This window comes from Aureobasidium namibiae, assembly GCF_000721765.1.
Source record: "Aureobasidium namibiae CBS 147.97 unplaced genomic scaffold scaffold_3, whole genome shotgun sequence".
NCBI classification, from domain to species: domain Eukaryota; kingdom Fungi; phylum Ascomycota; class Dothideomycetes; order Dothideales; family Saccotheciaceae; genus Aureobasidium; species Aureobasidium namibiae.
Window position 1 is genome coordinate 532,511 of NW_013581206.1, and position 20,842 is coordinate 553,352.

A 20,842-nucleotide genomic window follows, 5' to 3' on the forward strand; every position below is an offset into this window, starting at 1 on the left:
TGAGTTTCTCAATCACACAGCAGGCATTTTCCTCTTGTGTTCGCGATTCTCTCTTCTTTTCTTTGCGTCTTCCTGCATGCGTGTTTCAATCTTGACTTCCATCTCCCTCTGATCCATCAGTGTCTTTATTTCCTTTTGGAGCCTCTCGTTTTGCTGTAGAGCATGGTAACGAGCGCGCATGCGTTCTTTGGCCAAAATCATGTTTTGCTGCATGTGTTGCTGCACAACCGTACCCAGCGCCTCCTCATTCACAACATTCTCTTGCTCCAAAAAGTCTCTTGCCCATTTTCTCTGATCTTCTGGTGAAGGGCCAGGACCGCCTTCTAGGTAACCACCGGGATGCGTCAATCTGATGCCGGGTACGGGACTCGTGAACACGCGCCGCGGATCGTGGATGGAGAGTGGAAGGTTCTTCAGAGTGAGTTGCGGGAGCGACTTTGGATCTATATCTCTTGCGCGCACGGAGACGGCTTGGATGGGCTGTTCGTTGGAGTGGTCTGGGATCACAAAGATGGCGTCGCGCGAGCGGGGTGGGTATTCGAGGATATGATACAGTGCGTTTTCGTAGTGTGCTGAATAAGGAATATCGTGTGGTTGGTAGGTTGCGTATTGTGCGTTTGCGAGTTTATTGCCCTTTGGACTGACGGACTGCGACATTTTTTATTTTTTTTGTGTTTTGGTGTGATGGGTGGCAGATGATGCAAGCTCGAGACGAGACGATCTGGTACGTGACAGCGATGCCTCGGATGTGGAGAACGAGAAGTTCCGCTGCACTCCGCTCCGTTGGCAGTCTGGGCTTGGCACCCGCAACCGTCAGTCGGTGGTCAGCGACCCGCGCGGGCAGTCGCAAGTCAAGCAGTTGTTGGTCGCGTCGACGCTCTGATACATCACATTCTCACACATTCACAACATGTCGTCTGGTTACGGCTTGACTGGAGGTATGTAACATTGCCCTCAACACGACTCATCAAGCAATCGGAGAGCAACAATCGCTGACAAGACGACTTCCAACGACACACAGGCCCCGGCCGCTGCTTTCCCTTCTGGCAGGAGATGCTCGCCTGCTACGTCGTCAACACAAACTCCGAGGACGGTTCGGGCAAGAAAAAGTGCGCTCCCATGCTCGAGGACTACTACGAGTGCCTACACCACCGCAAAGAAGTACTGCATCCCTCCGTCACCACACCACACAGAGCCCTCTCTCTCTAACAGAAGCCCGACAACAGGCTGCCCGTGTCCACGCCCTCCAATCCGCATACCGCAAGCACCTCGCCGCAAACCCCAGAGACGACGCCCCTTCAGCCGGTCAAATAAGGAGTCTGGGTCTCATCGAGGGCGATCTGCACGAAAAGGACATGAAGGCCGCTGCTCTGCTCCCTCACGTCAAGACAAACTGATCAACTCTACCTACTATACCACTCGCAAATGTCGATTCTTCTTCCTTTTTTTTTGTTCATAACATTCGCAGTCTGTTTTGTTGCCAAAGCTTTCAGAATGATACAGACTTGATCTCTGCATCGGCAGTGACATCAAAGACGCCGAATTTCCCTGCTTGGTGGTTTCCTCCGCTGTGTATGACTTCGATGACATTGACCGTATCTCCACTCTTTGATCGTGCTTTTCTGGGTATAGCATCGATGAGGAGTTGCGTATCCACCAGGTAACCCAATGACTTTCCCAGCCCTGGTCTTGCTTTGACGCTTTCGAAGATAGAGACGCGCTCTTGGTCGCTTCCATACGAGACACTCCAGCTCAATAGAACAACACAAAGATTGTGTTCTTGAGCCATATTCCTCAATCTCTGAATCAGCGATGTCATGGTAGCTTGCCCTGTGATTCTCCTGTAAGCCTCTCTCTTGTCATTCATCAATGTATAGGATCACACACCTCGTGCATAATTATCCTTGAGCAAAAGTCCCAGCACCTGACTCAGATTATTAATCAAAACCATACCTGCTGCCGGCTTCTCCTCTTGCTGTTTCTCCTTCTCCTGTCTTGCTTCCTCTTCCGGCAAAATCAACACTTCTTCTTCTTCTGCCTCTTCTTGACTATCCCTAATCGTATTCTTTGGGATTTGCTTTCGTTCAATGCTATCGATTAATTCATTCAGTCCCTCCACTACACCTTCAAAGTCGAACACTCGCATGATGTTCACTCTGTCGAGTATGCTAGTTGCGGTTTTGATGTTGTCTTCATGATTGGTGTTTGTGGTTGACAGACGGCTGAGGAGACCGCGGTACAGTGACAGCACGTCAAAGTTGCCTGACGCATCGATCAGAGTGGCGGTGTGTGAATACGCGGTGAGCAGATGTGTGATGAGCATTTGAAGTGATATCTGATGGGGACTGGTGTTAGCTTTTGATGTTGGAAGTGATGGTGTAAATGTGCAAATCAGTGAAGGGTGACCCTGGTGCTCTCCAGACCTCTTTGCTCTTGCAGAGAGTTGTTTGGGATGGAATATGATGCAGATACGTGGAAATTCACCTACCGTTTCAGCTGCTCGACTGCCAGTGGCTCCGCTGATGTTGTAAATGCCATCTTGGCCATAGACCAATCCCCCACTCAACGCATCATCCACCGAAGCGCAGCATTGAGTACCCACTCGCGGTCGTTTCCTCGCTCTTTCCTCAAATAGACCTATCGAGTCCGTCGTGATCAGATCGGATGCCAGCACTGGTTTCGCTGCCATTCTTAGTCGTGTGGCACGATTAGGTTTGATCTGCCGAGTTATGTGTTGGTTGGTTGCCTTTGGAGATGGAAGTTGTGATGTTTGAGAGATTCAAAGATTCAGAGGTGAAACTGTTTGACCACACTGCACAAGATTGCTATCGACCAAGCATCTCGATCTCACCACACTCTGCAGATAGCACGGTTTCAGTGTTCATTTCATTGTAAAATGAAGACTTTGTTATTTGCTGGCTTTGTTTATTTTCTCTCTCGTCAAAAAGAAAAAAGAAGAAAAGCATAATCCCGAATAACGCCTCTATCCATCATTCCCCCCTTCCATACCCATAATAAACCCATGAAGACTTTTTTCCAGGAAAGACAACCTCGTAGGTTGCATTTTCATTCCCGTGTCCAGCTTCGCATACAGAAAAGAGAAATGTAGGAGTGAAAAACTCTCGACCAGCTGAGTTTGGTATCGGATGGCTGTCGATAATGAGATGAAAGAAGAAAAGGGGAAAAAAAAGAACAAAGAAACATGTCCCGGAGATTTGGGCCTGGCATAATTCTGCTCCAAACGTATGATAGCGTAAGTTGAGAGAAACTGCTGGTATCCAAGATAGAACAATGACAATCTCTTCGATCACATCAAGACCCTCTTCTCTCGGGTCTAGCTCTGCGCCCACCCTTCAAACTCTTCATGCGGTTGAGGAACCCGCCTCCGCTACTCTTCTCGGGCATGTCGTTCGAAGCAGTTGGTACACTGTCTGCGGTGATACTTCTAGTGAGACCGTTTCGGGGAGGCGAGCTTGGTGCTCTGGTTCGGCTACCCTTGGTCTCTTCAGCGTAACGGATGGTTGCGCCCTTCTTCTCATAGGCATCGTTATAGTCGGAAAAGAAGGGGTTGCTCTCCTTGCTGGTTGCTGCAATACGGTTTCTACCACCTGCACTCTGCACTTGACCAGGGCTGTTTGGTGACATGGCGCCATAGTTTCCGTCGGGCGAAGTCACGGTGCGGTTCTGCGAGAGTCCTCTCAGACGTACGGCCAGTGACTTCTTGCGGGTCAGGCCGCCTCCCGGGAAAGCAGAAGTCTCGGTTTCGGATTCTCGGCGTTGAAGGTCCTTTCTCGAAGCTGGAGCACCCTCGAGGAAAGTTGAGGTGCCCAAGCCAACTGACTCCGAGGTGTGAATCTGTTCGACGCGATCGGTAGGGTTGAAGGATTGCACTTGCTTAGCAGGTGGTTGGACACGAGACTGGGAGTAATCGTTGAATGCATCGTCGCCACGTCCATGAAACCTGTCGAGATCGATGTTCTTGTTCAAAGGTCCGGATCCTCCCAGGGCGTTGTTGGCCGAATCTGCGGGGAATGCTTGCATAGGGGCACGAACATCCTTTTTACGGTTGCGATGGGGGTTGCATGCATCGAAAGGTCCGTCGTGGTGGAAAACTGCAGAGCTCATGTTAGTTTCGAAGTGTGAGAGTGAAGCTCAAGACCCCAAATGGCACTCACGTCCTTGGCCGTAAATGCCTGTGACATCAAGCTTGTCAATCAGGTCAAGTCCCTGGGGCTTCCTGGTAGGCTTGGATTTTCCATCCTTGGTTCGTCCCTCCCTTTCGCGACGTTCTTCGCGCTCCTTGCGACGCTCTCTCCTCTTTCTGTCTTCCTCTCTGGTATCCAGGATTGATGATTCCGAATTGCGACGAGGGCGTCTACTTTCGACTTTGGACGCGCCAGCAATAATTTCTAGACCGTTCTCCCTTGGAGGGCGTGGTGGACCCCGCGGAGGAGCGGGGCCGCGTCGGCGAGATTCATCCTCTTGTGAGCGTGCGGGTCGGTGCTGGGATGGCATAGTGCCTGTTCGGGGAACACCATTGCTGCGAGGTGCAGGGGTAGCTGATAAGAATATTAGCTGAAGTTTGGCATGTGATGGGCGATCCGCATTTACCTCCTGAGCTGGGCTTGTCGAGCAATGACAAATCCTTCTGTGATGCACAGTTAGTCGTTGTTTCCAGTGAAGAAATGCGAGTCGACCAGGACGAGTCGTTTTGAATGCGAGCATGGGACATGAGAGAAAATTCGTAGATGCTGTGTTTGGGATTTGTGCGACATAAGTGAAGCTGGAGGGCTGATTGCTGGCTGGGCTAGGAGCGGATAGCAGTCGAGACGTACAAAAATGTCCTCAGTGAAAGAGTTGGAAGGTGCCTGTCGCTGCGGGGCCGGAGGGTCGAGAAATGGGTTGTTGGACATTCTGTGCTCGGGCGAAGGTAGAGGAGAAGCAGCACGGCGGAAGGGGTTGTTGGAAGCAAAGTTGGCAGCGCCGGGAGAAGGAGCGCGTTGGCCTGGTTGAATGGGATGCGACATCAGCAAAGACACAGCAAGATAACGACGACGGGCAATGGTAGGGCGTAGTGACGGGATATTTTGATATTGAAACAGGGTTGAAACGCAGCAACAAGGGGCGCTCACCAGGCATAGCCGCGGGAGCGAGCGACATGATTGCTCGGGTCGAACGAAGATGGATCAAGGGGGAGACGTAGGCGTTGTAACTTGTCGAGAAGATGCAGAGTGCTATGTAAGCGAGCCCAAGAATGAGGAATGTGATCGACGCTGTTGTTTGGGCCAAATGACAGAGTCGGGCGCTGCTGTGGTGGTGCCGTGTCCAGGGCCGGAGCGGTTTGTGCAGAGCTGGTAATGCGACGCACTGTGGACTAGTAACTGCTGGGGGACAGGAGAGATGCTGGTGATGAGGGTTGACAGGAAAAGAGTACGAGCTGAGAGGGAGCCTCCTCTGGACCTAGGGTGTTTACTAAGATGAGAGGGGGGGCCCCGAGCCACAGGGTCTCTCTGCTCTCTTGGGAGGCTGCGCTTATTGCCTGTACTCCGCATTGGCGCTCCTGTTGATCACCGCCCTCTTCGTATTCTTTTCGATAAACTGCCGTTGGCTAAACAACTCGCACTTTCACCCACCAGCTGTGCCTGTTCAACTGTCCTGCACACACTGCTGCTGTCTTTGCATTGCTATCTATCGATTGTGCTTCCCCTATCGATCGAGAAGCGCCCGGCACGCATCATCGCTGCGCTGAGTCCGCATAGGGGGCTGGAAACTCTAACCTAACAAGCACTTGAATTAGACCCACGCTTTCTGAAAACTTGCCGAGAGCGGACGCCTTCTCTGGCGGGGCACTGCATTTTCCGCAAGTACCGCTCTTTCGCAAACATCCAGTCAGCTGCGCCGTGCGCGTGACGCTTCACAACATGGCCGACGCAAATTACGGTGGCTATACTCGCTTCGAACTTGAGCTCGAGGTAAGTCTGAAATGATGAGTCGTCGTTGCCCAAACCCACGCCATTGGCCAGAAATCGTGGCGTGCCAGCATGTCTGATTTGGATCACCCTTCTCATCGTTGACGGCCCGTCTGCAGTTCGTCCAGTGCTTGTCCAACCCTCTCTATCTCAACCACCTGGCAACCCAGAAGCTGCTGGACGATCCAGAGTTCATTGCATACCTCTCCTACCTCCAGTACTTTGCAGAGCCAAAATACATCAAATATCTGTCGTAAGTCTACCTTTTTCGACCTCGCCACGTGACTCGTATTCATTCTTTTCGTTCCAGCTACCCGGGTCCTACCATACGAGCACTTGAGCTTCTTCAGCAGGACAGATTCAGAAAGGATATTCTGATCCCCGAGACTGTGGCCAGGATGGCAGAGGAGGGTCTTCAAGCCAGCACTGATGGTCTCCACCGCGACTGATAGAGAAACGGCGCCTTCAACGGCACGCTTCCATCTCGTTCTTGTTTTCCAACGATAGCCATGATACCCACAATCCAACGGACTTTACTTTCCCTTTCTTGTCGGAGCACATGAACTCCTGATTCAAAGGGTATCTACCTGGGTATATCTGTTTTGATACCAGCCAAGGCCTGACATGTTGATGCCGAGCCTGTATCCACAAACGCCGCGCTGAAAGATCGCTAAAGAGGAATTATGCTGCATGGAGCTGCACAGATGATTGCGCGGCCTGTCTTGGAAGATGGGAACTTCAGTTCTCACGCCACTCAGAGGCACACTTCGTACACTATCTTGGAGTCAGCGAATGTAGCGTACGGTACAATAGCGCCAACAATACCTTGTAGAATGTGGTCATGGGCTCATCAGCACTTCTGATCTGGACTTGTCTGAAGTATGCCTCGCGATTGTCGCACTTCTCTTCCCTGCAGTTGACCTCTGTCTTATCGACGTTCTTCCAGCTGTCGGCGCCACCAAGCACGTCTTCAACTTCCTTGCTCTTCATCATCTTGCGCTCAAAGTAGCGCTTGTCGAGGATCATTTGATAGGGACATGTTCGACATTCGAATCGATTGACGTTTGCAAAGTGCTGCTCGTTGAGAGGAAGGTGGTCCGCAGGAATAGGTGTGATGGTCAAGAGGTTCGAGCAACTCGGGCAGACTGATTGTCGAAGTTAGCACTTCCCTAGAGAGAGTTGTTGGAGACAGTCGGTTACAGAGGAGCATTTTGAGAGATCGCGCACTGTGCGAAATACGACTTGGAGGATTTGGCAGATAAGAGTGAAGAGACTGAACAACACTGCCCGAAAGTTGTCGAGTAGAAGAATGTTCACTAGTCGGAAAGATCGAGGCTGGCGCAAGGTACAAAAGTTCAAAGAACAAATGCCGCCAAGTCCGCTTTCCGCTATGCCGAGGCATTTCTTATAGGCATATCTCAAAGGAAACGAGACTACTATCTAGATGCGTGAACAGAATGACGGAATACTGGTTTTCGGACGCACTTCGAAGAGATTAAATACCCTCACTACCTTGTGAACTGCTCGTTGCCTTTTCTTCTCATGCACGCGCAGTCAAACACATCCACGCTTCCGACCTGTACGCCATCCTGCCTTCCTGCCCACCTACCCACCATGACCAGCATGCCTTTTTCAGACGGGCGACATTAAGGCTTTTGAAGAAGATGCTGCGTCTATTAAGCTACATCCCAAATGTCTATCTGTTCCCAGGGCCGAAATCTGTTACCAACTTCCAAGACTGTTATGCGCGGGAGACTTCGTCGGTGGACGACTGGGGCTTGCGGTCCTTGCGTGCGGCTTCGACTGCTTCGATGTTGAGCTCTGGTGCTGGGCCCACTTTCTCTTCCTCTTCGTTGATATCGCTAGGCACGCGGTCGAGAAGCTCGCCGCTCTCTTCCAGCTTCTGGCGTTGCTCGGCGATGATGGCATCGGCTTCGCTCACACCTCCTTTCTGCGCGGCCGGATCGCCATCGACACCGATGGGTTCCACCTTGCGTTCTACTGTCTGCTGCAACGCCTGGTTGTCGAAGCGGACGATCATGATGGTCAGATTGTCCGTTGAGAAGCGGTTCAGTGCGTATTCGACAAGGGCCTTAGACGCAGCTTGAGGGTCCTTTATGTTGCGGACGAGATCTACTGCCTCTTGATCTGAGCAAACATCCCACAACTGTTTCGCTCGTTAGCATTCGGATTCGTGATCAAGAGTTTGGGAAGAACTTACGCCATCACAAGCCAGGATCAGGAACTCGTCGATATCGGGTTGAATGACCGTCTCGGTGGTGTAGGGATGACCAGTAATTAGGTCTTTCATGTACGCGTCACCCAGAGCACGAGTAACGGCCAGAACACCGTTCACGCGGTTGTTCAGAATGAGGCCTCCAGCACCAGAAATTCTCTTGCCTTCGTTCTCGTCGCTACCCTTGTGATCGTAAGAGAGACGAAGAGCCTTGCCGTTTCTGCAAAGAACGATGCGGGCATCTCCAACGTTGGCAGTGTAGAGAACGCGTTGGCGCGAAGCTGCCTCACGAAGCTTTGCTGCAGGTGATTGTGTCGAATCAGCGCTGATCGGCGTTGAATCCGGGTTGCCCTTGATAGCGGCAGCGGTAGCAGGGGCGATCGCAGTGGAGCCAGTGGCAGACTGAGAGTTGGGTATTCTATCTTCCCAACGAAGCACAGCAGTGATTGCGGTGCAACCGCTGTTCTTCAGAGGTAGCTTCTCCAGCTGCTGGTCGGCAGTGGTGAAGGTCATGTCAAGAAGTTCGGGAATAGGAGTATTCGGATGCTTGCGGATGATCTCCTCAAGGAGGCAGTGAATCTTCTTACCGCACCAGTCGGCGGCAAAGTTACCAGCGTGTCCATCAAAGATAGCAAAGTAGCCATTGTCGGTCTCGACAACATCCTGAGAGTTGGAAGAGTTGGTGGAAGCTATACTCTTCTGAGCTGTTTCCGAGCCAAGAGCGGGAGCGGGAGTGCAGAGGAAGTTGTAGAGATAGGCGTGTGTGTCTTCCATGGTTCTTCGGCACTTTTTGTTCTTATCTTCAGTGACACCAACCCTGAAGGTGGATCGTGGGCCGGGCTCGGATTCTCCTGCCGAGTTGTTGAGGGCGCCCTGGGGAACGCTCAAGGCAGGATCGGTTCTACCGAGTTTCTGGAAGGGAGTCTGCGGTTTCTCGCGCGCTTCGGGAGAAGAGCTATGGAACTGGTCCTTCAAAGACTGCTTGGCATTTGAGAAGACATTTCTTGCGCCAGCAAACCCACTGCTTCTTCTCTTGCCCGAGGGACTGACATCTTTGCGCTCTGCACTGGTGCCCGCATCCAAGGAAGAAGGCTCGGCAGAAGGTATGGAGCTTGGTTCGGCGGTCTTGGACAGGGTTTCGCCTTCCTTGGGCGAAGATCCAAACATTCTGTTCAGCAGGCCTCCCTGACTGGAGAAGCTTCTGCGGTTCTTGCCAGATGCCAGATTGAAAGTGGGGACGTGACTGGCGCCACACGAAGGTTGGGGTAGGATGCTTCAGAAGCAAGAAAAGGCGCGTGAGACAGAGTAAGGGTAATGGGTCCTTGTTCTGCAACACAGCATCAGCAAAGTGTCCGGCAAAGCATATGGATGCTTTGGTCTGCCGACATGCAGCTTGAGGTGAGAAAGAGGCAGGAAGCCGCCGCGCGGGGTTCCGGACGGTGAAGGTGGACTGCGAGACTTACTGGTTTCAAAGGTAGGTCTTATGGTGCACCGTGTCGGGATGATGGAGATTCTTAGGTTGTCAATTGGAGAACGTGAGGGGGTGGGTGCGGTTCTTCGGATGATGTCTGATGTCACTGACGCTTCTGGAAGGAGCGCTTGGCGCCGAACGTTACTGCCAGACTCCAAGGTCGGTACCCGCTCACTGCCGCTCACTTTGTACACACGACATCTGGCCTTTCTCTGGACAGCTGGAAGAGCAACAATCACCAATCCCTCACTTTCGCTTTAATCTGTTTGGCCACACCTTCCTAGCGTTTGGGGAACGCGGATCAAGTCATCAATCTCAAGCAGGTTCCCCGCAATTGGGCGAGCTGGGTCAAACATAGGTTCGTATTCACGTATTGCAAGCTATGCATGCTTTGTGCATCAACCTTCCTTGTCCTCATTGAATAGGTAGGTAGACAGCAGTTAAGTTTGAAGAGTTTCGTAGATAAATGACAGCCTTATCGTTGTGTAGAGACGAAGCCTCAGGTATCACTGCCCGGAACGCCATACGCTTGCCATGCAAACAAATATAACCAATGCCATTCTTTGCCAAGTCTCATCGTCTCAGGCTGTTCAATCTGGCTTGAAGGTCGTCGTCTCCAGGATCACCACCAATGGCCTGAGCGACTTTGCCTTGCTCAACTGCGGTGCTTTGGAGGCCGGTCGGGGTCTCGCCCATCTGATTGTGTCAGCAATTGCATCGACGTGACACTAAAAACACTCACAGCTTGACCAAGGTCGACACCAATCTCATCCAAGACCTGGTTGACAACCTCCTCGCCTTCCTCTTCATCTTCCAAGCCCGTCACATCGTCAATAGCGTCGTCCATCATCTCCTGCCGTTGATCCATGATGTCGTTTTCTCGTTCGAACTCCATGGCGATGCGTTGGAGGGCTGGAAGGTTCATCTGTCTGTTCATCCCGGCGAGAAGCTTGGTGGCACCCTTCATCGATTGCATCATCTGCTCGTTGCTGCGCACAGTCTGTACCTGGGGTTAGCCTAAGGCAGCATGGGAGAGTCGGGTCAGGCGTACTTGAATACGCAGTGAGATAGCTTGAAGCTGGGTGCGCATCTGGTAGAATTTTTGAATGTATCGTCGCGTCCTGACAAGGTCCTTGGCCTGAATCTTGACAGCGCCCATCTGGCCATTCTTCGCGTTCTTCTTGATATCCTGAACTAGCTTTTTCTCTTGGTTCTCGAGCTTCGTGCGCTCACGATCGAGTTCGCGTTGGGTCTTTTCTAATGCTCTTTGGTGTTTCCTGGAATGCGACGTCAGTAGGTGGTGGACACACAGACGAATGGTCAGAACACACCTCAATCTCTCGGCTGGGGTCATGCGCTTGCCGAAAGCCCATTCTACGATCTAGAGAGGAACAGACCATCAGTCACTGGAACGGAAGTCGGAACGAGCATGGGCGCGCGGATTGCTCACATTCATGGCGGGCGAAGGTTGTGCGAAGAAGAGAGATTGCAGGTGGTTAGGCAACAAGGTTGATGTCAGTCGAGTGGGCATCGGGTGCATCTCCCCCACAATCAATGAATGGCGTGCAGTCCGTGTCCGTGCCCGCCACCAAAACGACAACGGGCATCGGTATCAAACGGCACGCCAACCTCCGTGACGACTTTCTTATTCAACTTTCTCTCGCTGCCTGTCACAACCACCACTGCCATCTTACCTACTACGACCGTCGACCTACTGCATTCCAAATATCTCACGCCGACTTGTCGCCCCACTCAACCCTGGAATGTGCTGAGTCCCATTCTGCACAACACCCGCACATTATGAGCTCAGGCTCTCCCTCTGGCAGTGGCCGTGCCACTCCCTCGAACAGCTCGCCCTCACCCATGCGCCGCCACCCTGGTCGCCCTCAGTACATGACCGTCGGGAACGGTTCGACCTCTGAACACGCCGCTCGCCTTGCTGCCATGCTCGACACCGACTCTGGCTACGGAGGAAGCATCGCTGACGGCGCCACTTTCGATCCTACTTTCGACCAAGATCCCATGAATCACTTGGCCACAGCCCAGGGCGCTAGCTGTGAGCACTATCGTTACCTTTTATATGCATGGCAAAACTCTGACAGACTCGACAGCCGATAACGAAAGACGCGCCATCGCCAGTCATGTCCATCAACTACAATACAACCAAAACCGTACTGCATTGGGCCGTGCCATCTCCGAGACCGTCGACACCCTCAAGAAGTTGCAAGACATGAACTCGAAATGGCCTGCCCATTACCCAACCGTCCAGCGTCCTGTTGCCACGCCCCGCGTCCATGCAGATCCTCGACCTGGCCTTGTCCACACACAATCTGGCTTTGATAACCACCACGAACCCGAGCCGTTCACACGTCCCGCCCCTCGCCGCGCTGGTACTACCATAGGCGCAGATCTTGTCGAGTCCGAGTCCAGCGCAGCCGCCGCTCGTGCTCCAGCTGCAGAGCCCAGATTGGTCACTCCACAGCTGTCCCGCCAGTTTTCGGTCCTCAAGATCGAGTTGAAGATGGAAGGCGTACACCAGACTGAGTTGGTTCACTCTTTGGAAAAACAATCAATAGCCTCGCTTCTTGACGGCCAGATCAACAACAGTGTGCGACACCTGTTCTCGCTAAGGGATCGCATCGAGGACACCTCCAGCAAAGTCTTGATCACTGGAGATCTTAATGCTGGAAAATCGACCTTCTGTAATGCTCTTCTGAGACGTAAAGTACTGCCCGAGGACCAACAACCATGCACCAGCATCTTCTGTGAGGTTCTGGACTGTCGCGAAAATGGAGGCATCGAAGAGGTGCACGCCATACCGAACGGTGTCGACTACAACCGCCACGATGAAAGCACATATGCCGTCTTCGGCCTGGAGCAGCTGGAGGATATTGTGATCGACAACGAAAAATGGTCACAGTGTAAGGTATACATCAAGGACGTTCGCTCGGTGGATCAGTCACTTCTCAACAACGGTGTGGTCGACATTGCTTTGATCGATGCTCCTGGATTGAACAACGATTCGCTCAAGACTACCGCAGTCTTTGCTCGACAGGAGGAGATTGACGTGGTTGTCTTTGTTGTTTCCGCTGCTAACCACTTCACGCTCTCGGCCAAGGAATTCATCTTCAACGCCGCTCGCGAAAAGGCATATATGTTTATGGTCGTCAATGGTTACGATAACATTCGCGACAAGAAGAGATGTCAGGAGATGATTCTGAAGCAAGTCAACCACCTCAGTCCGGCCACTTTCAAGGAATCTTCCGAGCTCGTACATTTCGTATCGAGTAACGCAATCCCCGTCGCACCTGCTGGCGGTCCAGATGGCCCTGGTGGCTCTGGAAGCGGCTCCGGCTCAAGCAGCGGCGGCCCTAGTGGTGATCCTAGTCATGACGACGAGCCCTCGGACAAAAAAGACAAGGGCAAGGGCAAGGAGCAGGAGAAGATCGACGACTTCAACGAGCTTGAGGCATCTTTGCGCCGCTTCGTATTGGAAAAAAGAGCACGTTCCAAGCTTGCCCCTGCAAAGACCTACCTTCTCAACGTGCTCGGCGATCTCGGAAGCCTTGCTGGCGTGAACAAGGAGGTTGCTCAGAATGAGCTCGACCGTGTGACCAAGGAGCTCAAGGAGCTCGAGCCAGTATACGAGAAGTCCAAGAAGGCACGGTCGGAGGCTGGAGAAGGTGTTGATTTCACCATCGACGAGACTGCATCAGACATTTACAAGGCATCTCGTGACACCATCAACAACACAATCGCTCGTGTCGGAGAGCAAAACCTAGGCGTCGAATACCCTGGTCTGTTCAGCGTCTATCAGTACGCAGATGAGCTGAAGACAGCCATGCTAGAGCAGATTACGCAGTCAGTCCACGACTGCGAGGAAGCCGCCAGAGACCACACGGCGAAGGGAGTTAGTGGTATCAAGAACCTTGGAGTCCTGCACCTCGGCGATGATTACGAAGACCTTACCTTCAAATCTGAATTCATGTTCCGCTCACGCAGGGATGCTCTGACACGACAAGTCGATGTTGATGTTGAGGTTTCAGACTTTTTTGACCTGACAAGCCTGTGGGAGCGACAAGAAAAGGTCGCAGGAGCCAGTATGGCCGTCACGATCGCTGGTGTTGTTGGTGGCCGTATGTTCGGTGGTGTTGGTTGGGTCGACGGTGCACTCGGTGCTGCAAAGGTCCTCGGACCCAACAACCTGCGCAGACTGATGATTCCTGGTATCGTCCTCGCAGTCGCTCTTGGTGCTTCATACGCTTTGAGCTCGATCCCTCACTCGCTACCAAGACGACTCTCACAGAAGCTCTCAGCTCAGCTTGCAGAGCTAGATTATACACACGCCAACGCTACGCGAATCTCGTCCGAGGTCAGAAGAGCACTCAAGTTCCCTGCCGACAAGCTTCGTGAGGGCCTCCAGCGAAGCGTTGAGCAGCTGCTCGACGAGCGCAAGGAGAAGATCAAGCTCCAGAGCGAAAGTGAGGTCGCGAAGAAATACTTCAGCAACCTCGTCCGAGAAAGCGGCGACATTCGAAGCAGAGTGATGCGGGTCGACCTCGAAGGACCTACACCTGGCCATCTCGGCGGACATGGCGTCTAGTTGCCGTATCAATGGGCCAAAGTAATCGAATCAAACACTGGGAAAGGCGCAACAAGGCGCAAGGAGCAGGCATCCGTTCATCCTTCATTTCTGGGCTCCAAAAGGAAATCGATTGTACCTTTCAATTTTTGAGGGTAGCTCGAGGCATTGTGCACTTCTCTTCTCTTCCATAGTTCAATACCCCTCATACATGAAACAGTAATGCTATTCTACCCCTAAACACTTGCTTCTGAGTGTCACATGCCCTGTCGAACCGTATCATAGATATTTCCAGCAGCATGACGAGTAGGATAGATGTTTTTGTGGTGAGCCGAGGCACGCGAGCAGGCCCGAGCTGACACAAGCAGCACGTTTACAAGATCGTCATATGCAACTCGATCACCAAGGTAGTATCATTAATGGCGGGTGACTGAAGAACAACCTAAGTAATGGCCGATCCCAGAGCCATTGTCGCACTGGTTATTCTTCTGTTCATCTTCTTCTCGCCACCACCTGGACAGGAACCTCTGGTACTCGCTCGCTCCCGCCTCGAACACATCGTCGCTTCCGAACGCCATGACTTGACCGTCCTCAATCAGACACATTTGGGTGACTTCGACCCGGCACAGCACAGATGGCTCAATATCAGCGGATTCCGGGAGAACGACACGTTTGCGTGGCAAGCACTGCCTCTGATCAAGGAACGAGCCAGGCACCAATTCGCACATGTCTTGGGCCACGAGAACCTGGCGCGTCTTGACGGCGAGCATGCCGACCAAACACCACTACCACTATACCGAAATTTGACTGGAACCATGTACGGCGAATGGGTTCGCTCGCCCATTCAGACATCAGTTGTGCCGCCCAAGCTGAACATGTCTGAATATGCCGCCATCGGTCCATTCGGACCCATCCCGATTGATTCTTTCAGCAAGAACGTTACCGCAAAGTCTGGATTGCTCGAAGTCTGGTTTGAAGAGGCGGATACACAAGCGACACTGCTCTTACGTGGGGACAAGGGTGTGGCTAGGGAGGTCAAGGCCCAGGTCACGGTCAGAGACGGAGATGTGGGCGACTCGTGGCACAGCAGGTTGTTTGGTGTGCACTTCCTTGACACTGGCAACATCATGTTGGCTACAACTACGGACAAATTCGCTGGCATATTTGGCCTGCCACACATGGCTCTCTCGAGCCACAACTATCGCTCTGCACAAGAGTTACTCAATCGCACGCTCGCAATGTCTATCGAACAACAGGAAGACGGTCTCCTTCAGAACTTCAGACCGTGGGGCCCAGCTGCTGAAGGTACATCCGAGTCCGCGTTGGCTCCCATTTGTGACTTGGTTGTCTACTTGCAGCAGCACCTAGTTCCGGTGCCTGGCGTCAAGCCCGGGCCAGATCAGGAATCGCTTTTGTCCTTCATCGAGAATGAAATTCGATTTCCAACTGGTGCCTCGATTCCACCCACTCAACAAATGGTCTTCTCCATGGTGGCATTCTCGCCTGATTGTGGTTTCGTGATCGAGTCCAAAGGCCCACCAGATTTTGCTCCACAGGAAGCTAACCACTTGCGTGGCCTCAAGATGGAGGTTGAGTATGAGCGTGCGAGAAGTCACCTGCTGCTCTTCGCTGCCGTCGTCGGTGGTCAGCTGTTCTTCTTCCTGCGTCAGATGCGGGATGCAAGCACTCCTTCTACAAGAAGCAGAATCAGCTTTTACACCATCAGCATGTTATCTCTAGGTGACGGCTTCACTACGATGGTGTTCTGCTTGATCAGTCTGTTCGTCCAGGCTCTTTGGGTGCCGCTGATTGCCACTGCCTTCCTGGCTTTCATGAGCGTGAGCTTCTTCGGTATGAGGTTCCTAATGGATATATGGGCAGTTCAGGCACCCGAAAGGGAGCGTAGGGAGAGACAGGAACGACAACGGCAACAGCAACAGCGACCTACTGCTATACCTACAGCGCCGACTGTAGCTCCAACCAATACGGAGGAGAATACGCCTACTCAGCCACCCGCACCAACTCAGTTACCGATCATCACTCCCGCAGGAGCAGATACACTGCCTCAACCTGTGACAACAGGACGACCAATTGATACTGGAGCTACACCAATCTTTATACCTTCCGATCAGGACATGCAGGCCGAGGAAGATGCCCCCAACGCTGCAGCCACAGGAGTGGAAGCAGGTCAACGTGCTTCAGGCTTTGGCTCTCTTTACACCCGCTTCTACTTCCTTCTTTTGGCAACGCTTTTCCTCTCACTCAATGCAACCTCATGGCCGCCAGGTCTCCGGCGAGGTTACTTCACCATTTTGGCATTCTGCTACTTGTCCTTTTGGGTACCGCAGATCCATCGCAACTGCATGCGTAATTGTCGACATGCACTCCGATGGGACTTTGTGGCCGGTCAATCGTTGCTGCGACTAGTGCCTTTTGCTTATTTCTACGGCTATGAGCAGAACATTCTGTTTGCTGTCGTCGACTTGATCGATCTCGGTGTGTTGGCTGCTTGGATTTGGATTCAAGTGTTGTTGCTGTTAAGTCAGGAAATCATCGGTCCTCGTTGGTTTGTAAGTTGGACTTGGGTACCGCCTGCCTATGACTACCATCCTATTCTCCGCGACGACGAGGAAGCGAATAACTTGCCCATTGGAGCGACTACCTCGATGCCGTCTGCCGAACAGGAAAAGGAGGCCAAGGACAAAGGCAAGCGTGTCTTTGATTGCGCTATCTGTATGCATGAGATCGAGGTGCCTGTGCTGCATGGTGATTCTGCTGCCGAAGGACTTTCAACTGGATCATTGGTTCTGGAGCGCAGGAAGTATATGGTTACGCCTTGTAGACATATCTTCCATTCTAGCTGTTTGGAGGGCTGGATGAAGTTTAGACTCGTGTGTCCGATTGACCGCGAGGAGCTGCCTCCACTGTAAATTACTGTACATAGCCGTCGCATTTCATTGATTGTATTTCTAGCGATGACCATCTATCTCTTATTCGTCATCGCCGAAGGAAAGCTTTATCGGCTTGCCCTTTTTCTTGAGTTTCTTTGGCTTGCTTTCTTGTTTGCTCGTGTCGTTGGTGGTTACTTCGTCTTCATCGTCACCTCCGACCACTTTGGCCACTTTACGCTTCTTTGTCGCTTTACCTGCATCTATAGTTACAGATGCTCGAGCAGGAGCTTCATCCTCGTCCGGCAATGCACCCGAAGCCTTTGGCGAATCTTCCGTCAACTCTCCAGTCACCATATCCTTGACATCACCAAACTTGTCCTTTGCGTCGTCTTCCGCATCTCCTGCGGTGAGCTTCTCATATTCGGCTTTAGTCAAGGTCTCGGAGCTGCCTTCTACTACGTAGGTCGGTGCATCGTCGTCATCGTTGTTAGGATTCTTTGCTCGCTGGGCGCGTGCGATGGGTTGTTCGTGCCGGCCTGAGGAGGAGATTGCACTGTTTTGATCGCGCAGGCGTTGGAGAAAAGCTGGCTGAGAGGCATCTTTGTCGTAGGTGAGGTCTTTTGATTTGATGTTGCTCATGATTGTTGTGTTGTTATTTTTGATGACGTGGGGATGTTGAGTGTGTTTTCTTTTCCCCAAGGACTGGGTTGAGCTGGTATGACCCTGGCTTCGAATATCCTATCCTCCAGAAGTGTAGGAAGGGTTATAACATGACATATGCTGGTCGATAGGTGGTAAGGAGAACTCGTAGTCGTCTGGGAGTGTTGTTTCAGCTTGATTGGGTGAGGATGGAAGTGTTGAGAGTCCTTTGCTGGGTTGTCCTGCTGCTGTGCTCTGGTTTGATGCAAATTGGAGTGCCGATTTTCAATGTCCCGAGAATTATACAGATTGTGATGTCGCTTGATGATATGGCTTCGTGTAACAAGGACAATTCATTCACGTAACAAGACTTTGATTGCTTGACTCAAGATTGCGAGCCTGGACGTAAGCAATTGAGTGGTGGAGAAGTTGTCATTTCATGGTGGAGGCGGAGTGCGCGGTGGGCGGTGGGCGGATCAGCCATGCACCAAAACACCCGGGAGACGTGGGATGCCAAGGACTCTTGCGTAAGATGGAAGAAGCAGCCAGCCGTCGACATGTTGACCATATGTGGCAGCAAGAGAGACTTTGAAGGGTTATAGAAGACTGTTAGGCATTCTTTGAGCAAGCCGCCGACAGACGCGCTATCAGACCTTCCTCCCGACGAGAATTGACGTCGGTATAGAGGTTTTGAGCAAGACACAGTTCGGCCTAGTTCTAGCGAGCCTTTCTTTGGCTCGCCAGCCAGCCAGCCAGCCCCCTAATCATCCTTTGCGTGTCATCACACAGAGCGACAAATCGAATCACGACCCGCCGGAATCTCGTTTTCGGCCTCGAGTACTCCTCCACATGCGTCCTGTCAACGCACACCTGTCGACGTCCCCTTGAACCGCGACGTCCGCTTCGCTTCGCCTCGACCCGCCTGCCGGTCGCTCTCTAGCCGTCCGAAACAGCTTCGAAACGCCGCATACCTCATCGCCAACTCAATTCTCGACGACAAATCCTCGACCCTTGCTCAGTGTAGCTTTGCATCTGCGTAGCACCCGCTGCCGCCCTCTGTACAAGATGAATTTCCTCCAAGATGTCCGCAAGCGACTACCCACAGCGCAAAAGCTGCCTTCATACGACGACCTGTCCAAAAGCGCAGAGAAGATGACCCCGAGGTTAGCCTTCTTCCGCCGACGCATACGCCTGAGAGAGAACTCGCGCATCTCAATACCGCTGGGCCTGGTTTTGCTTTTCCCTTGCTTGATTGTAATATTAATACTGCTTCTCTTCGTGCGACACCCTACCGAAGCCGGTAGGATACTCATGCCCGCTGGGGCTCCTCCCTCCATCAGGTACGCTACTTCAGTTTCCCCCATTCTGTGTACTTGCGCTAACACCATACTCTACAGGAAAATCAGCGAAAAACACGACAAGGTCTTCGTCACAGGCTGTCAAGACCCAGCCCTCGAGATCGACCAACCACGCGCCAACGCCGCTTTCGTCGTCCTCGCCCGCAACAAGGAACTCGAAGGTGTGCTGCAATCGCTCAAGTCGGTCGAGAGACACTTCAACAGATGGTTCCACTACCCGTACGTCTTCCTGAACGACGGCGACTTCAATTCGACCTTCAAAGACGAGGTCCGTAAGCACGTCAGCTCCAACGTCGAGTTCGGCAAAATCGATTCCAGCATGTGGGGCTTCCCCGACTGGGTTGACCACAACGTGGCCAAGGAGGGCATCAGAAAACAGGGTGATGCTGCCATCATGTACGGTGGTATGGAGAGTTACCATCATATGTGTAGATTCTACTCCGGGTATGCCTACCATCTGCTTCGAACGTGCGGACGCATGCTGACGTTTACAGTTTCTTCTACAAGCATGAGCTTCTCCAGAAGTACGATTGGTACTGGCGTGTTGAGCCCGAGATCAAATACTTCTGCGATATTACCTAGTACGTCTTATCGCACCATCGACATCTGAACCGGCTTACTGACATGTTTTAAGCGATCCTTTCATCCACATGGAGCGTAACAACAAGACTTATGGATTCACGATTGCAGTCAAGGAACTCAAGGAGACAGTGCCCAATATCTTCAGATACGCCTCGGCTTACAAGCGAGTCAACAACATTACCTCGACTAACCTCTGGGACATGTTCCTCGAGCCCAAGCCGGAGAAGCCAGCGGACGAACTGCCCAAGGACGACCCCAAGTACAAGAAGCCTCTTCCCGAAGATATCCTTCGTACCGAACCTGGCGCAGGCACTATTCCAGACGTAGATCCCGAGTCCATGGAGGGTGAGACGTACAACATGTGCCATTACTGGAGTAACTTTGAGATCGCCCGACTCGACTGGTTCAGAAGCAAGGAGTACGAAGACTTCTTCCAGATGATGGACCGCAGTGGAGGCTTCTGGATGGAGAGAGTAAGATGCAGCCTTTTGTTTACGTATCTTGCAGATCACTGACTTCTTGTAGTGGGGTGATGCCCCCATTCACTCGCTCGCAGCAGGTGTCCTCCTGAATGTCTCTCAGGTTCACTACTTCCGCGATATCGGTTACCGACACACAACCATCGCCCATTGTCCTGCGAATGCAAAGGCTCGTCAGCAGCCCCGCCCACCTTATCTTGAGACGACAACAACAGACGAGAAGAAGAGGATCGAGGAAGATGCATACTGGGAGGAGTGGGATGAACCCAAGGAAAATGGCGTCGGCTGCAGATGCAGATGTGACCCCGAAGTTCCAGAGGTCGAGCTCAAAGAAGGCAGCTGTCTGCCCAACTGGGTAGATGTAGCGGGAGGTTGGATCACTCCAGGGCCGCCGGCATGATCGAGGATGTAATGTTGGTTGTTGTATACGCATGAGAGGCGCGAGTCGTTTTTGCAGCGATCATGGACGGCGTTATTTGATCGGTTTGAATGGACGGTACATGTGGATACAAAAAACCCGGATCCCCACTTTCAGTTGTAGCGCCTCCGCTGACCTCTGGTGTTCTTAGCAGCCTTATCTGATTCTTGATCGTACATGATATAGTAACGATACAGATACGAATCAACGGTTTTTA

At 52.3% G+C, this 20,842-nt stretch overlaps 12 protein-coding genes across 12 annotated transcripts; 5 read left to right on the forward strand and 7 right to left on the reverse strand.

Moving 5' to 3' along the window:
* Nucleotides 1–30: 30 nt before the first annotated feature.
* Nucleotides 31–591, reverse strand: M436DRAFT_27375 (uncharacterized protein; the record flags this gene model as incomplete). The annotated part of the gene is made up of 1 exon (XM_013574509.1): nt 31–591. A coding segment is annotated over one exon (561 nt), but the record flags the coding sequence as incomplete, so codon positions are not given.
* Nucleotides 592–910: 319 nt separating this feature from the next.
* Nucleotides 911–1,397, forward strand: M436DRAFT_70354 (uncharacterized protein; the record flags this gene model as incomplete). Its single annotated transcript, XM_013574929.1, has 3 exons — nt 911–938; nt 1,022–1,161; nt 1,227–1,397. The coding sequence occupies 3 exons, from the start codon at nt 911–913 to the stop codon at nt 1,395–1,397; spliced, it is 339 nt and encodes a 112-aa protein (XP_013430383.1).
* A 92-nt stretch (nt 1,398–1,489) lies between these two features.
* M436DRAFT_39847 (uncharacterized protein) lies at nt 1,490–2,689 on the reverse strand (the record flags this gene model as incomplete). Its single annotated transcript, XM_013574625.1, has 3 exons — nt 1,490–1,830; nt 1,888–2,335; nt 2,489–2,689. The coding sequence occupies 3 exons, from the start codon at nt 2,687–2,689 to the stop codon at nt 1,490–1,492; spliced, it is 990 nt and encodes a 329-aa protein (XP_013430079.1).
* Nucleotides 2,690–3,312: 623 nt separating this feature from the next.
* Nucleotides 3,313–5,160, reverse strand: M436DRAFT_70356 (Pal1-domain-containing protein; the record flags this gene model as incomplete). Its single annotated transcript, XM_013574930.1, has 5 exons — nt 3,313–4,112; nt 4,176–4,559; nt 4,612–4,648; nt 4,836–5,005; nt 5,133–5,160. The coding sequence occupies 5 exons, from the start codon at nt 5,158–5,160 to the stop codon at nt 3,313–3,315; spliced, it is 1,419 nt and encodes a 472-aa protein (XP_013430384.1).
* A 761-nt stretch (nt 5,161–5,921) lies between these two features.
* M436DRAFT_40004 (SOH1-domain-containing protein) lies at nt 5,922–6,418 on the forward strand (the record flags this gene model as incomplete). The annotated part of the gene is made up of 3 exons (XM_013574654.1): nt 5,922–5,972; nt 6,089–6,222; nt 6,280–6,418. The coding sequence occupies 3 exons, from the start codon at nt 5,922–5,924 to the stop codon at nt 6,416–6,418; spliced, it is 324 nt and encodes a 107-aa protein (XP_013430108.1).
* Nucleotides 6,419–6,707: 289 nt separating this feature from the next.
* On the reverse strand, nt 6,708–7,121 carry M436DRAFT_39504 (uncharacterized protein; the record flags this gene model as incomplete). Its single annotated transcript, XM_013574559.1, has 2 exons — nt 6,708–6,743; nt 6,795–7,121. Coding segments are annotated over 2 exons (363 nt in total), but the record flags the coding sequence as incomplete, so codon positions are not given.
* Nucleotides 7,122–7,710: 589 nt separating this feature from the next.
* M436DRAFT_70358 (serine/threonine protein phosphatase) lies at nt 7,711–9,372 on the reverse strand (the record flags this gene model as incomplete). Its single annotated transcript, XM_013574931.1, has 3 exons — nt 7,711–8,136; nt 8,191–9,271; nt 9,338–9,372. 3 exons carry the CDS (start codon nt 9,370–9,372, stop codon nt 7,711–7,713), a joined length of 1,542 nt encoding a protein of 513 aa, XP_013430385.1.
* An 877-nt stretch (nt 9,373–10,249) lies between these two features.
* On the reverse strand, nt 10,250–11,132 carry M436DRAFT_61247 (SNF7 family protein; the record flags this gene model as incomplete). Its single annotated transcript, XM_013574836.1, has 5 exons — nt 10,250–10,372; nt 10,419–10,676; nt 10,728–10,953; nt 11,008–11,057; nt 11,127–11,132. The coding sequence occupies 5 exons, from the start codon at nt 11,130–11,132 to the stop codon at nt 10,250–10,252; spliced, it is 663 nt and encodes a 220-aa protein (XP_013430290.1).
* Nucleotides 11,133–11,476: 344 nt separating this feature from the next.
* Nucleotides 11,477–14,279, forward strand: M436DRAFT_40341 (uncharacterized protein; the record flags this gene model as incomplete). The annotated part of the gene is made up of 2 exons (XM_013574708.1): nt 11,477–11,732; nt 11,788–14,279. 2 exons carry the CDS (start codon nt 11,477–11,479, stop codon nt 14,277–14,279), a joined length of 2,748 nt encoding a protein of 915 aa, XP_013430162.1.
* Nucleotides 14,280–14,707: 428 nt separating this feature from the next.
* M436DRAFT_40037 (uncharacterized protein) lies at nt 14,708–17,188 on the forward strand (the record flags this gene model as incomplete). The annotated part of the gene is made up of 2 exons (XM_013574663.1): nt 14,708–16,228; nt 16,286–17,188. 2 exons carry the CDS (start codon nt 14,708–14,710, stop codon nt 17,186–17,188), a joined length of 2,424 nt encoding a protein of 807 aa, XP_013430117.1.
* A 60-nt stretch (nt 17,189–17,248) lies between these two features.
* M436DRAFT_40033 (uncharacterized protein) lies at nt 17,249–17,788 on the reverse strand (the record flags this gene model as incomplete). The annotated part of the gene is made up of 1 exon (XM_013574662.1): nt 17,249–17,788. One exon carries the CDS (start codon nt 17,786–17,788, stop codon nt 17,249–17,251), a length of 540 nt encoding a protein of 179 aa, XP_013430116.1.
* Nucleotides 17,789–18,853: 1,065 nt separating this feature from the next.
* Nucleotides 18,854–20,607, forward strand: M436DRAFT_79224 (alpha-1,2 mannosyltransferase; the record flags this gene model as incomplete). The annotated part of the gene is made up of 5 exons (XM_013575016.1): nt 18,854–19,128; nt 19,186–19,590; nt 19,641–19,727; nt 19,781–20,201; nt 20,254–20,607. The coding sequence occupies 5 exons, from the start codon at nt 18,854–18,856 to the stop codon at nt 20,605–20,607; spliced, it is 1,542 nt and encodes a 513-aa protein (XP_013430470.1).
* Nucleotides 20,608–20,842: the final 235 nt, after the last annotated feature.